This window comes from Lemur catta, chromosome 7 (assembly GCF_020740605.2).
Source record: "Lemur catta isolate mLemCat1 chromosome 7, mLemCat1.pri, whole genome shotgun sequence".
Classification (NCBI taxonomy): domain Eukaryota; kingdom Metazoa; phylum Chordata; class Mammalia; order Primates; family Lemuridae; genus Lemur; species Lemur catta.
In genome coordinates, this window is record NC_059134.1 from 60,521,017 (window position 1) to 60,536,489 (window position 15,473).

At 35.9% G+C, this 15,473-nt stretch overlaps 1 protein-coding gene, 1 long non-coding RNA gene and 2 pseudogenes across 3 annotated transcripts in view; 1 reads left to right on the top strand and 3 right to left on the bottom strand.

The window, feature by feature from the left end:
- The window catches only part of RRM1 (ribonucleotide reductase catalytic subunit M1), a 43,174-nt gene that overhangs the window by 18,930 nt on the left and 8,771 nt on the right, over positions 1–15,473 (top strand). Inside the window, exons 8-14 of the mRNA XM_045557327.1 lie at positions 5,347–5,488; positions 8,424–8,507; positions 9,594–9,755; positions 10,187–10,266; positions 10,928–11,129; positions 14,576–14,725; positions 14,941–15,162. Coding sequence (XP_045413283.1) covers positions 5,347–5,488; positions 8,424–8,507; positions 9,594–9,755; positions 10,187–10,266; positions 10,928–11,129; positions 14,576–14,725; positions 14,941–15,162 — 1,042 coding nt within the window. The remainder of the gene's footprint in view (positions 1–5,346; positions 5,489–8,423; positions 8,508–9,593; positions 9,756–10,186; positions 10,267–10,927; positions 11,130–14,575; positions 14,726–14,940; positions 15,163–15,473) is intronic.
- The window catches only part of LOC123642329, a 34,889-nt gene that overhangs the window by 730 nt on the left and 18,686 nt on the right, over positions 1–15,473 (bottom strand). The window lies entirely within an intron of this gene.
- On the bottom strand, positions 6,693–8,241 carry LOC123642327 (annotated as a pseudogene). The gene is made up of 2 exons (XR_006736438.1): positions 7,818–8,241; positions 6,693–7,483 (listed from the first exon to the last, which is right to left on the bottom strand). The product of XR_006736438.1 is annotated as a 26S proteasome regulatory subunit 10B-like (transcript).
- On the bottom strand, positions 14,021–14,130 carry LOC123643159 (annotated as a pseudogene).

The window sequence follows — 15,473 nt, forward strand, 5'->3', positions numbered from 1 at the left end:
AAGAAAATCTTTATCTGACAGTGAATCTGATGATAGCAAATCAAAGAAGAGAAGAGATGCTGCTGACAAACCAAGCGGCTTTGCTGGAGGTCTTGATCCTGAAAGAATACTTGGTGCCACAGACAGCAGTGGAGAGTTAATGTTTCTTGTGAAATGGAAAGATTCAGATGAGGCAGACTTGGTGCTGGCAAAAGAGGCAAATATGAAGTGTCCTCAAATTGGAATTGCTTTTTATGAAGACAGACTAACTTGGCATTCTCGTCCAGATGAAGCTCAGTAATTGTTTGCATTGCTTTATATATATGTATAAAATCTGGGTCTTGGTTTTTGATTTACTAGTGTGAAGGAATAACTACATTCTAATAAATCAAGTTTGATACGTTTGTTTTGAAAGTAGTATTGAGAGAGTTGTTGGAGGGGTTGTGTGCATCAATAGTACTGGTTACTTTGAACAAATAAATAAAAGCTTTCTGTAGTTACTTCCTTTATCAGAAAAGAACATTTGATACCATGATATGTTATTTGCTCTGCACTAGAGAACAGCTTTTCTAAATGTTAGAGGAAATTTCCATAGCCATTATTCAATCAGAACTGGTGTTTAACTCATGCCTAAGGACCATTCTGGGTTTTTCAGATTTGTTTTTGTGTGTGTATATATATATATATATATATATATATATATATATATATATAAAATGCATATGTAAAGGATTTTCTTTGTTTTTAAACATTCACAAAAACAAAAATCATGGGTAAGCCCATGTGTCTGTGATGCCATCATTCTGAGCAACCTAAGAATTGAAAATTTTCGTGAAGCCATAACATTTAGTTGATTCTTTATTAATTGGACAATTTAAATAGATAATTTAAAAGCAGCCATATCAGAATCCATATCTATATATATAGTCATATAAATGCAACATTGTGTTTGCAAAATTCCTAAAAGGAAAATCTTTATTACTACCAACAACCTCCTCACCCAGATAAGGAAACTAGACAAATCCTGGTGTGTTCTAATGCAGTGAAGAAATAAGACATAGTTAAGTGGACATTAAAGAGTCCCCTAGTGAGCCATTCCTTTACAAAAAATTGAAATCTCTATGGTGTATTGACTAAAAGGTCATGGTTAATGGATATCTGAGGCTTGGCTCATGAAAACCTAATCAGATGGTTAGAGATGTTGGCAGTTTCAGACCTGCTGACATAAATGGGCGAACAAACTTTTTGTAATCTACACTATTAACTAACCTGTGTGTTTTTTCCTTACCCCACCTCATTCTTTACATGTAGGCTCAATCTTTTCAGTATTTGGGTTACTGGTTCAGCAGAAGCCAGGAAAAACAACTTTGTAGTAATCAGAATAATATCCAACTGGATCTTGTTTGCTTTATTGTAAATACTGGTGAATAGTGGTCAATAAATATTCTTTTAAATTTAATATTCCTTTAAAAAATATATATATAGCCATGTGTCACTTAACCATGTGGTTATGTTCTGAGAAATGCATCATAAGGTGATTTCCTCATGTGAACATCATAGAGTATACTTACACAAACCTAGATGGTATAGCCTACTCCACACCTAGACTATATGGTGTAACCTATTGCTCTTAGACCACAAACCTGTACAGCATGTTACTGTAGTGAATACTGTAGGCAGTTATAACACAGTGGTAAGTGTCTGTGTATGTAAAATATGGTATAAAAGATAAAAGATGCTATACCTGTATTGGTCACTTGCCCTGAATGGACCTTGCAGGGACTAGAAGTTGCTCTGGTTGAGTCAGTGAGTTGGGAGTGAATGTGAAGGCCTAGGACATTACTGTACACTAGTGTAGACTTGATAAACAGTGGACACTGGGCTACGCTAGATTTCTAAAAAATGCTTTTCTTTCTTCAATAATAAATTAACCTTAGCTTACTGGATGACCACCACTATGTATGCAGTCTGCCATTGACTGAAGGATCATTATAATACTAGAAGATACCCAAGAATAAATCTAATAAAAGATGTATAAGACCTACAAGGAGAAAATTCTAAAACATGATTGAAGGATATTAAAAAATAAATGGAGAGTGATTTTTATGTTCATAAGTAGATTCAATATTATAAAGGTGTCAGTTTTTCCCAAGTTAATCTATAGATTCAGTGTAATTCCAGTCAAAATCTCAGTGTGCTGAGTCTCAAATTTATGTGAAAGAGCAAAAGACTAGGAATATTCCAGTAGACTGCCCAAAGATATCAGCTCCAAATTTCTGGAACCTGTCAGTGTTACCTTATAAGGAAAATGGTCTTTGCAGGAATGATTAAGAAGGATCTGCAAACTAGTGCAACTCCTGTGGAAAGCAATATGGAGACACCTTAAACAGATACAAGTAAACGTACCATTTGATCCAGCAATCCCATTATTGGGCATCTACCCAAAAGAACAAAAGACATTGTATAAAAAAGACATCTGCACCCGAATGTTTATAGCAGCACAATTCACAATCGCAAAGATGTGGAAACAACCCAAATGCCCATCAATACATGAGTGGATTAGTAAAATATGGTATATGTATACCATGGAGTATTACTCAGCTATAAGAAATAACGGTGATATAGAATCTCTTATGTTCTCCTGGATAGAGTTGGAACCCATTCTACTAAATGAAATATCCCAAGAATGGAAAAATAAGCACCACATGTACTCACCATGAAATTGGTTTCCCTGATCATCACCTAAGTACACATTTGGGAATAACACCAATTGGGTGTCGTCAGATGTGGGGTGGGGAGGGGATGGGTGTATACCTACATAATGAGTGCGATGCGCACTGTCTGGGGAATGGACATGCTTGAAGCTCTGGCTCGGGGGGTTGGGGGGGCCTGGGCAATATACATAACCTAAACTTTTGTGCCCCCATAATATGCTGAAATAAAAAAAAAAAAGAATGATCTTGACATGGGGAGATTATCCTGAATTATCTGGGTAGGCTCTTAATCCGATTAAAAGTATTCTTATAAGAGAGGGGCTGTGAGAGATATGAAACATACAAAAGAGGAGAAGGTAGTGTGAAGATGGAGTCGGAAATTGGAGTGATGGGGCCATAAAGGAAAGCCATCAGCCACCAAAGGCTGGATAAGACCAGGAATGATTCTCCCCTAGAGCCTCTGAAGGGTGCACTCTTGATTTTGGCTCCGTGACACTGATGTTGAACTTCTGACCTCCAGAACTATGACCAAATAAATTTCTGTTTTAACTAACCAAGTTAGTGGTTATTTGTTAAGGCAGCCACAGGAAACGAATACAAATAGCAAAACAGTTTTGAAGAAAAAGCCCTACTAGACTTCAAGACTACTATAAAGCTGTGATAATCAAGGCAGTGTGGATATTTACACTGTGATAGACAAAAACTACTGAAGTGTAACAGAGAGCCCAGAAACAGACTCAAGTTTATATGGGAACTTGATGAATAGCTCAGGTGACACTGCATCATTCATATGATGCTAGAGAAATTGGTTATCCTTATGGGAAAAAAGATAATTAGATTTCTTTTCTTCATGCCATATGCATAAATAAATTCAAGAAAAAATTTAAATATGAAAACAAAATCTTTTAGAAGGGCATGTATAGCATATATAGATATTCATTTATTTTCTTCCGAACTTTTTTATCATAAATTCCAAACAGAGAAAAATTTAAAGAAAAGGACAATAACACTCATACATCCATAACTGCCTAGATAAAAAAATTACTAATATTTTGCCATATATATGAAATGCAAAAATATATATATACTTTTTCTTATCTTTAAAATTAAAAAAATTGGGGGCTAAGTCATTTGAGAATTAGTTTCAGACATATGACTCTTAATATTTCAATTTACATCTTGATAGGAGACTAGATATATGACAACAGTGAAGGATTTCTTAGCATATAAAAAGCAAAACACCATAAATTAAAAAATCAAAAAATCAGCTACATTAAAATTAAAAACTTCTGTGAACTAAAAATGAAGTGAAAAAACAAGTTTCAGGCTGAGAGAAGATATTTATTTGCAACATGTTAACTATTAAGGGATTATGAGAAAAAGACAACCCAAATAGAAACATGGGCAAAAGATAATAATGCATAGAAGAAGAAATTTGATTGGCTAATAAACATCTGAGATGTTAAACTTTGCTAATAATTAATAAAATGAAAATTATAATATTTCATATCCATCAGATTGATAAAAATGCAAAGGCTGATAATACCGAGTTTTAGCAAGAATGTAGAAGGAACATAGGGAAATCTTATACATTACTAGATAGAGTATATATTTGTCTATCCACTTTGGGGAAACTTTAGTAAAATGGAACATGTGCATATCTTTCCATAGGTTTATACCCTATGGAAATCTTTAGATATGAGCGCAAAGTGATGTGTTCAAGAATTTTCATAGCAGCATTGTTTAGGATAGCAAACAAATTGGAAATAATCTAAATGTTCATCAGTAGACACATGGGCAAATATATTGGTATGTTCATACAATAAAATATCTTACAGCAATGAAGATTAAGTCTACATGTGTTAATAGGAAGGAATTTCTGTAACACTATATTGATTTAAAAGCAAGTTACAAAAGGATAAATAAATACACAACCAGAAAAATTTAAAGTCTAGAACATATAAAAATATTAAAGTAGAAATGCATGAAAATGTTATGGTATTACAATTAGTAATTGTATACTATATTTGTAGTGTCTAATTATTTTGAGGTAGTTGGCAAGTACAAAATATTTGTTATATTCTCTATATCTTTCTGAATGTCTGAATATTTAACAGAAAAAGTGAGTGGATAGAATCCATTTGAGTGGTTGAATATTCAAGGCAGTGAAGGAATTATTGGTCAAGTAAGGCTCCTGAGGTGGGGAGCAGGATGAGCTATAATTTTGATAGACATATCAAAGAAATGGTGATCATGAGATGGATGTTTCTTTTTTGATAAATGTTTTATTTTTCTTGGCTTACTAACAGGTTGAAAAGACTGTAATGTATGTTTATGAATTTGTATAAGAAAATGTGATAATGGCACAGTTGTAGTTGGGTAAAAATAAATATAAACTAATATTTTAGACTTACAACTGAACTAGGCTTAATATCTAGGGTAGGCAGTAAGATGATTTTAAAATAATATATGTAGATATGTTTTATTGTGTCATGTCCAGTAGAGGTATTTTATTTTTCCTTCTAAAACCTCTTAAGAATTTTGTAACTTTCAGTTCTTTTATTGGCCTAATTTACTGTTTTTGAATTATATAATCATTTTTGTGACTCCACTTCATTTCCTTCTTTGAGTTGCGCCCTTTTTCTCCTCATAGCTGTTTCCTTCTGAGTATGAAAGATGACAGCATTGAAGGCATTTATGATACTCTAAAGCAATGTGCATTGATTTCTAAGTCTGCTGGGGGAATTGGTGTTGCTGTGAGTTGTATTCGGGCTACTGGCAGTTACATTGCTGGGGTAAGTTTCTGTCGTTTGATGTTTAAAAGGGGGATTTAAGTTCAAAAGCAACCAGGCTTATGATTGAGAGGGCTTATGCTAGTGTTTGGGAGACCTGGATTTCTGTTAATTACTAGTTGGCTATGTGACTTGGAAGTGAGTCATTTCACTTTTAGTGTCATTGTCATCTGCCTTATTAGAGATTTAGAGTTGACTACATAATCTCTAGAATCCTTTTTAGCTCAGATTTTAGAATTCTGATTTATTTTATCAATAATAATAGCTATCATTTATTGATTGCCTACTATGTGCTAAGCCTGTTGTAAATGTTGTGAATTACTCATTTAAACTTTACTACAACACTATGAAATAGCTACCATTACAGACACATGCTAGGAATTGTTTTCCTTATAATAACCTCGTCAGTATAGGCACTATTGTCTTCATTTTGCAAGTAGGATACTGAGGCTTACGAAGTTAAATTACTTTCTGAGATAAGTCACTTAATATAGAGTCAGGATTAAAGCTTTAGACATTGGTACTTTATGATGTAAACGCCAGCCCTTTGCTGTTGTAATTCACTGTTCATTGAGAGTCAAGATAATAGTTTTGGGTAAGACCTGGATTTAAATCTTACTTACTAGTGGCCTAGAGCAAGTTATTTGTATCTCTGAGTTTGTTTCCTCATCTGTAATGGGGAGAAAATATCTAACCCTGTAGAATAAAGTTCCAGAAGGAAACTCTTCCATTATGTGGTGTTTTGGAGGTGCTGTGATGTATACAGAACTTTTACACAATAGTAGAGTGAACCATTGCTCACTTTTCTTTCTAGACTGTTTAAAGGCTTGCCTTGGGGTTAGAAGGATTATTTAAAGAATTTCATGAGTTATCTGCTAGTTGTAGTGGTCTCTATTTTATTATCCTCATTCTAGGATCCATTTATTGCTAAGAATCTCTATATGCTTTATTTATTGTCCTGATATATCCATTGCATGTGATTCTTATTGTAAGTTGCCTTCAATTCTTTTGGGAAAAAGACATTGTAGTAGTACTTTTACTGTTTTCAAAGTGCATCTTTATATAATGACCTTTAGAAGGTGTACAGTTTAAATTTAGCTACCCTGATTTTGGGTTCTTTTGGCTTGTGATTGTTGTATCTCATAGTAAATTAGAGGTACCATGAAGTAACTTAGCACATAATTGTAATTTATTCAAGATTTTTTCTTTACCTTCATTTTTATATTAAGCCAATGTCTGTCATGCATCCATCAAAAACCTTACAGTAAATTACACAGGATTGTAGTCCAATGTAGACTCTAGCTTCTTAGAATCAGCCACTTCTCTGACTGCTTTCATGAAGTCTTCCTGTACTACAAAATCATGATCAGCATGAATTGCAAACATACCTGCTTCAGTACAAACATTTCTCAGATCTGCTCCATTAAAGCCATCTGAAAGCTTCACAGTTGCTTCATAATCTATTTTACCATGCTTTGTAATAGGACCTGCATGGATTTTCAATATGTCTAGTCTTGCTTGTTCATTTGGCAAATCAGTATGTTTTTTTCTATCTAATCTTCCTGGACACAGCAAAGCAAGATCCAGGTATGTTTGTAGCCATGGTCATTTTAACTATGCAGAGTATCAAATCCATCCATTTCATTCAGTAACTCTATTAAAGTTCTCTGAATGTCTGTGAGCTGAACTACCTTCAGAAAACCGACTGAAATGCTAAAAATAGTGTCTGTTTTATCCAAAAAATGATGCATGGCTGAGGGTCCCTGGCATAATTAAACATTTCTCTCATCAAATGAGCACTTTCACCAATGTACTTGTCTACAATAGAACTAGATATAACCGTTAAGAAATTACAGTCCAGCTGGCTAGCAACAGCTTGTGCCAAGAGTGTTTTTCCTGTACCTGGTGGTCCACATAATAAATAGCTTTTTAGAATTATTATTCCTACACACTGGAGTAATTCTGGGTTTGTAAGAGGTAATTCTATCACAGTCTGTTCTTTTTTTTTTTTTTTTTTTTTTTGAAACAGAGTCTCGCTCTGTTGCCCGGGCTAGAGTGAGTGCCGTGGCATCAGCCTAGCTCACAGCAACCTCAGACTCCTGGGCTCAAGCGATCCTACTGCCTCAGCCTCCCTAGTAGCTGGGACTACAGGCATGCGCCACCATGCCCGGCTAATTTTTTGTATATATATATTTTAGTTGGCCAGATAATTTCTTTCTATTTTTTTAGTAGAGACGGGGTCTCACTCTTGCTCAGGCTGGTCTCGAACTCCTGACCTCGAGTGATCCACCCGCCTCGGCCTCCCAGAGCTAGGATTATAGGCGTGAGCCACCGCGCCCGGCCACAGTCTGTTCTTACAGTCCTCCAGTCTCAGAATAAGAAACATTCCCAGGGTCCTCATGAGACATGTTGTAAACCAGTGGATCCACCTCCCTTAGCAAATATCTCATGATAGCGTAGTCATATCCAAAGCAGCTTTTGTTCTTGGCTTCAGCTTGCTTTTGTCAAGCTGTCTGCCGCAACCCACAACATGTCTTGGTCCATGTGTAGCTTTAACGGTGAGTTTTTCTTCAGTTAATTGCTTAAGCAATTAAGCTTCACAGTCTGCCCAACACTTTGTAGGGCCTTCAGATCATTTTCAGACTTTTCATACTGCTTGGTAAGTTCTTTTAATTGTTCCCTTAACTCCTTAAGACGGCATTGATCTTTTGCTCCAGTAGCTTCTTGTAGTCCTGAAGCATCTCAACAACATTTTGTTGATTTTATGTTGGACATTACTTTTTCAAAGCTGAAGTAGAGATGGAAAGCAGGTAAAACTAGAATTAAGGCAACCTTTTTGATAAAATATTGGGAGAGAGTAATTTGTTCACTGTTGGGCCATTTTATTCTCTTTTTTGCTGAACCCCCTCTCTCTCCTTTGTCTCGGTCTTTCTTTTAGACTAATGGCAATTCCAATGGCCTTGTACCGATGTTGAGAGTATATAACAACACAGCTCGATATGTGGATCAAGGTGGAAACAAGGTATGCTCTGTTACTTGAAAGTACTGGAAATCAGAACTCAAAATCTTTAGCCGTATATACTTATTATAAGATTATTCAATTATGTATAGTTTGTAACTACTATACTTTAAAAAATACTTCTCAAATAAATTTGAGAGGTATAATTTACTTATTCTAAAGTGCAACTTGCACATACTTTAAGTGTACGATTTGATGGGTTTTGACAAATGTATACACTTGTGTAATCACCACACCAATAAAGACATAGAACATTTTCATTACCCAACAATGTTTCCTCATGTACCTTTGCATTTAGTCACTCCTGCCACTCCTACCCACACATACTTTATCCCTGGCTCTAGGCAACCACTGATATAGGCAGGTTTTTTTTTTATATGATAGGTTATTTGCAAAGAATTTCTCAAGTTGTGACTCACATTAATACCGAACCTTGAAATGGGGTTGTAATATGTGCTCTAGGTTGTTCTTTTGAAAAAACAAAACAAAGCAGAACAAAAAAACCCCCAGAACAGAACAACAGAATCCTCCCTAATTGATAGAACAGTAAAGTTGAGAGAATTGGGTTGTTTACCTAATATTATCAAGAGGATTATTTGTGAGTAGAGTCTGCCAGCCTCTTATGACTATATAGGTATACCAATCACCTGTTAGTTTGTGCATTTCTCTCTGGTAGTCTTCGGGGACCTTGATAAGACAGATCACCTTTTTGACCTTTACTAAGAGCACAGCTTATATGGTCAGAGTTAAAGTGACTTTCTTTGGGCTTTACAGAATGTGTTATATGGTGTAAAGTGAGCTGGGCTATCATTGAAGAGGAGGTTCCATCTGTAGTTCACTGTGTCACTTGGGACAAGTTACTTAATCTGTCTTGTTACACATTTTTTGATATATCAGTTGCTCTTTTTTTACTTGTAGAATGTAAGAAAATTATTACTACTTTACATTTCAATAGTACTTTGATTTATATTATTTCATTTAATTCATTAATTATAGTCAAGATCAAAGGAGATATTATAAAAGTACTTTAGAAAACATGAAGTTTCTTTGTTTCATTCTGATTCTGAAAAGTGATTTATTTACCATTAGCGTCCTGGGGCATTTGCTATCTACCTGGAGCCTTGGCATTCAGACATCTTTGAGTTCCTAGATTTAAAGAAGAACACAGGGAAGGAAGAACAGCGTGCCAGGGATCTTTTCTTTGCCCTTTGGATTCCGGATCTCTTCATGAAACGAGTGGAGACTAATCAGGTGAGAGACAGATACTTGTTGGTAGTAGTGACTTGATTCAATAAGTTTTGTTTTCTTCAGTCATGTTAAGTTATGCTTAGGAAGAGCCCATTTATGTGTGATGCCACAGAAGGCATTCTGAACCAGTTAATAAGAGATGCCATGCCTGTCTTCTTGCATTTCTGTTCTCTGAAGTAGATGCTATCTGACTTAAATGCTTAAAAGGACATGTACAAACAGGAAGAACTAGCTGTTTGGATCTGAACTTAAAATGATTATTTCTACAGAAAATTTCCAAGAGAGCCTATGAAAGCCACTTTATCTTCGCAATGTTTCTAATGAATTATGGTTGATTATTTGAAGTTTCTTTCTTTCTTCTGTTTTTTGGCACATAGTTGTCAGGATTTGATACTTGAAGTTTCTTACGAGTGGTACTGTCCTTCCCTTTGTAGGACTGGTCTTTAATGTGTCCTAATGAGTGCCCTGGTCTGGATGAGGTTTGGGGAGAGGAATTTGAGAAGTTATATGAAAGGTATGGGAAAAATATGAAAATAATAATGTTTTAATCCTGGTTTCTCTTATTTGGGGGATCCAAATACCAAAAATACTGAAGTCATTAGCCCATTTCTAGGAATCATTAGAAGCATCTAGGAGAGAAAGTGATTTATAATTTAATTTTGGTCAGGTTTGCTTCCTGAATCTTCAAAATTGGTTTCTGTTTTCTTCTTAAAATTTTGGGATATATAAATAAGTGGTTGGGTTTTTTAATTCTCATAAAAATTAAAGACTAGCAGGGTTATTATTTTGCTCTGTCATACAGTACTTTTGATAAAATAAATCATGCTTTATATTATATGTAGGAATCATGAGTGACTAGGACACATATGTTAATAGGTCATTAAAATTACCACAGTATTAAGAGATTTGACTACTTTAGTTTTGTTCCTTTTTATTACAAAAGATAGTATTGATTTGGTGGGATTAGGATCATTTGAAGGTATCTAAGCCTGCCTGATTTTCCTCTCTGACTTTACCCAGAATAAAATAAATATATTCCTTTTTTCTGTCTTAGCAAAACATGGTAAAAATTTAAGTTTTCATAACTTTATATTTTTATGTCTTTCTTCAAGTTGTCTATAATAAAGATTTTCTTAAGGAATAAATATTAAAATAATCCCCATTTTGCCTTTCAGTTATGAGAAACAGGGTCGTGTCCGCAAAGTTGTAAAAGCTCAGCAGCTTTGGTATGCTATCATTGAGTCTCAGACAGAGACAGGAACTCCATACATGCTCTACAAAGATTCCTGTAATCGGAAGAGCAACCAGCAGAACCTGGGAACCATCAAATGCAGCAACCTGTGCACAGAAATAGTGGAATATACCAGCAAAGATGAGGTAGGTAGAAAAGCTTCTGCCTAGAATACTGAGAGAAAAATCAGGCAGCTATTATTTGCAAATCTCTTGCTTGATTTCACTTGAGATGGGTGAAGGAAATTTTCATAGTTTGTTCTTAACAGATGAGTACTAAAATAGAATATAAAGAAAGAGGTGTGATATGTGCCCATAAATATTTTTTAGTCTATGCCACGTAGAAAAGACTATCAGTTTTTTCTTATACACACATAATTGAAATAATATTTACTTGAGAAAAATAGCAATGTACAGTTATGGTGGTTAAGGACAAACACAAAAATGTGTTAGGATGCTTATGTAGTTTAAAGTATGTAAGCATGTAGAAAGTCCTTTCAGTGAACAGCCAGACAAAATTCTAATCTCAAATCTGTAAGGAGATTTCACAGAAGAGTCAAGGCTAGAAATGGGACATGGATTTGACTTTAAAAAGTTGAGAGAAAAGCTTTCCATTCGGGAAGAACAATCTGTATCATAGAGATAGGGCTACATTTTGTGCATCGTGTCAAGTAAATTTATTTTGATGGAGCAAATAGATTAAGGCCTGGTAGATGGAGAGTTGGCTATGGCTGGGGGAAGGGAGATAGGAGGTAGAAGCTGACATGTCACAGAGGTAGGAAGCCCTTGTAGGTTTCTGACAGGAAAACAGCATCAAAATGCTAGGATGAAAAGGATGGTTCTTGCTTCTGGTTATAGAGTGTCTTGGTCTGAGAAGAGGTTAGAGGTTAGCATAAGGAAGTTGTTGCAGTAGTTGGACGGCAAGCTGCTTGGTTATTGGTTGTAAACTATGGAAGTAAGGAGGAAGGAACAGATCGCCAATACTAGGACCTAAAAAAAAAAAAAAACACAACAAACAAACAAACAAATGAAAAGTGAGGAAGTAAATTAAGCATACTGCTAAAGTTAACAGTTTAATTCAAAATGTATTGGGCACTAGCTCTGTGTGAAACACTGCTATGTGCCCTGGGAATGTAAATAAATATGGCTTAGTCACTGCCCTCAGGAAACTTCTAATTTTGTTGAGAAGAAATTGACATATATTCAAGTAACTATTAATGCAAGATAGATTATATTATAAAGACTAGAGTGACCATTTTAAAACAAAAATCAGATCATGTCATTTGTCTGCACAAAACTACTCTTTGACTTGCTAACCCATGCAGAGTTCTTTTCTTTTAAGAGAGATGTAATTCACATACCATAATATTTACCCTTTTAAAGTATACAATTTAGTGTTTTTTAGTATATTAACAAGTCTGTGCAGCCATTACCACTATCTAATTCTAGTACATTTTCATCACTGTAGATCTGCGGTCCCCAATCCCCAGGCCACAGACTGGTACTGGTCTGTGGCCTGTTAGGAACTGGGCCTAACAGCAGGATGTGAGCGAAGGGCTTCATCGTGAGGGAAGCTTCATCTGTATTTAGAGCTGCTTCCCATCGCTTGCATCACCACCTGAGCTCCGCCTCCTGTCAGATCAGTGGTGGCACTGGATTCTCACAGGAGTGCAAACCCTACTGTAAACTGCATGCGAGGGATCTAGGTTGTGTGCTGCCTATGAGAATCTAATGCCTGATGATCTGAGGAGGAGCTGAAGTGGTGATGCTAGTGCTGGAGAGTGGCTGCAAATACAGATTATCATTAGCAGAGAGGTTGCATTATGGTGAGTTGTATAATTATTTCATTATATATTACAATGTAATAATAATAGAAATAAAGTACACAAAAAATGTAATGCACTTGAATCATCCGGAAACCATCCCCCCACCCCTGATACCCTCCACCCCTAGTCCATGGAATAATTGTCTTTCATGAAACCGGTCCCTGATACCAAAAAGGCTGGGGACTGCTGCTGTAGATGATGAAACCCTTTACCCATTAGCAGTCACTCCCTATTCCTCTCTTCCCCTAGCCCATGACAACCACTAATCTATTTTCTGCCTCTGGATTTGTGTGCTTGTGTATGTTCCATATGAATGGAATCATATAACGTGTGGCCTTTTGTGTTAGGCTTCTTTCACTTAGCGTGTTCTTAAGGCTTATTCCTATTATGCATATGTCGGTACTTTCCATCTAGAGTTCTTACAATGCCCTACGTCCTACGCAACTAGATCTCTCCACTTCATTTGCTTTTACTTTCCCCTTTGTTCACTATGCTACAATCTCACTGATTTCCTTGCCATTTCTCAAACATGTCAGGCATATTCCTGCCTCGGATTTTTGCTCTTTGTTTTACCTTGAATGTTAAACTGCTTCCCTCCCCACCCAGATAGCCACATGGCTTGCTTTCTAACCCCTTCAGTTCTTTGTTCATATTTCACATTCTCAGTGAGATCTTTCTTGACAATTCTATTTAGTTGTCTCTATCCTTACCCACAGTACTCTCAGTCTTTTCCTCCTTAGTTTTCTCCCTAGCATTTATCTGACTAATGTGATCCAAGCTATATTTTTAAAATGGGTATTTGGCAACATGTGTAGAATGGAATAGATGTGAAGGGCATGAGGGAATCCAGTTAGGAAACTATTCAGTAGTACAAGTGAGAGAAGTTGAGACTGGATTGGGATACTCATAATCAAAATGGAAAAGAAGTTGTATTCATTCAACATTATTAAGTACTTACTGTATGCCAGATATGGAAGGATAAATGTGATCCCTACCTGAAGAAGCTTACTACTTAGAGTAATGTAGCAGGGGAATCACCTTAAGAGCTTTTTCAAAATCCACAAATTTGGATCCTCTGTTGCTAAGGGCTTGTCAGAATATCAATGAAGGTGAGGTAGATGTGTGTTTTGGAAGAACTTTTTGCAATGATGGAAATGTTCTGTATCTGGTGGCTATTTTTCTTTTTTTTTTTTTTCCATGTCGGACGGGTAATGTCAAATGGGTAATGCTGTTATGCTGATGTCATAACAAGGTTTGAGGGAGGCACATCTTACACGTGAGCATGAAAACCCAATCATCACTTTTATGCGCTATAACAGGATCTCTGGTGGCTATTAAGCACTTGAAATAATGCCTAGTGCAACTGAGAAACTGATTTTTAAATTTTATTTAATTTTAAATAGATACATGTAGGCAGTGGCTACTATATTGGACAGTGCACATCTCCTGAATAATGAGATAGACATACGTAAAAAATTAGTTACAGCACAGCATGATATATGTCTGGTAATAGAACTATGTACTATGGAACACAGGGTTCTCTACTTAACCTATTTCACTGATGCCTGTTACAACTTACATATGTGATTAGGTATTGAAGAAATGAGATTAGTGAGATTTAGAAATGAACTGATGAAGAAGGAAAAGTCAAAGATAAAATTTAAAAATTTTAATGTCTGAGACTTAGAAGCTTACATGGTAGTGTCATTGACATTGGGGAAGAAATCAAAATTGTGTGATTCTTGACCCTTTTCCTTTGCATTCCAGGTTGCAGTCTGTAACCTGGCTTCCCTGGCCCTGAATATGTATGTCACATCAGAGCACACATATGACTTTAAGAAGTTGGCTGAAGTCACTAAAGTCATTGTCCGAAACTTGAATAAAATTATTGATATAAACTACTACCCTGTCCCAGAGGTATGAATAGATATTTCTCTGCTTATTGGTAATTATTGAAATCTAAGATGGAGGGAGTTTGTCATGGTCTGCAAGCCATCATTTAAATGGCTATCATTGGAATGGTATGAGAAAACTGACATAAATAGGGTAATGTGTGTCATTTGGTGCAGAATGTTGCTTTTTCCATTCAGTAATGTTTTCTCCTTTTCTTCTCTAAATCTGTTGGCACAAAGGCATGCTTATCAAATAAATGCCATCGCCCCATTGGGATTGGGGTACAAGGTCTGGCAGATGCTTTTATCCTGATGAGATATCCTTTTGAGAGTCCAGAGGCCCAATTATTGAATAAGCAAATCTTTGAAACTATTTATTATGGAGCTCTGGAAGCCAGCTGCGACCTGGCCAAGGAGTGTGGGCCATATGAAACCTATGAGGGCTCTCCAGTAAGCAAAGGAGTAAGTATATGGATTAAATTTCTTTTTACCTGTGAGTACCTATAGTTGGCTGAATGGTGGCTTCCCCACCAAAGGATATATCCACATCCTAATCCCTAAACCTGTAAATGTTATCTTATTTGGTTCAAAAAAGGGTCTTGGCATATGTAATTAAGAATCTTGAGATAAGAAGATTTTCCTGGATTATCCAGGTGGGCCTTAAATCTAATGGTGATGGTCGTGCAAAAGACACAGAGAAGGGGAAGCAACATGACCACAGAAGCAGAGATTGGACTGATACAACCACAAGCCCAGGAATGCTGACAGCCATT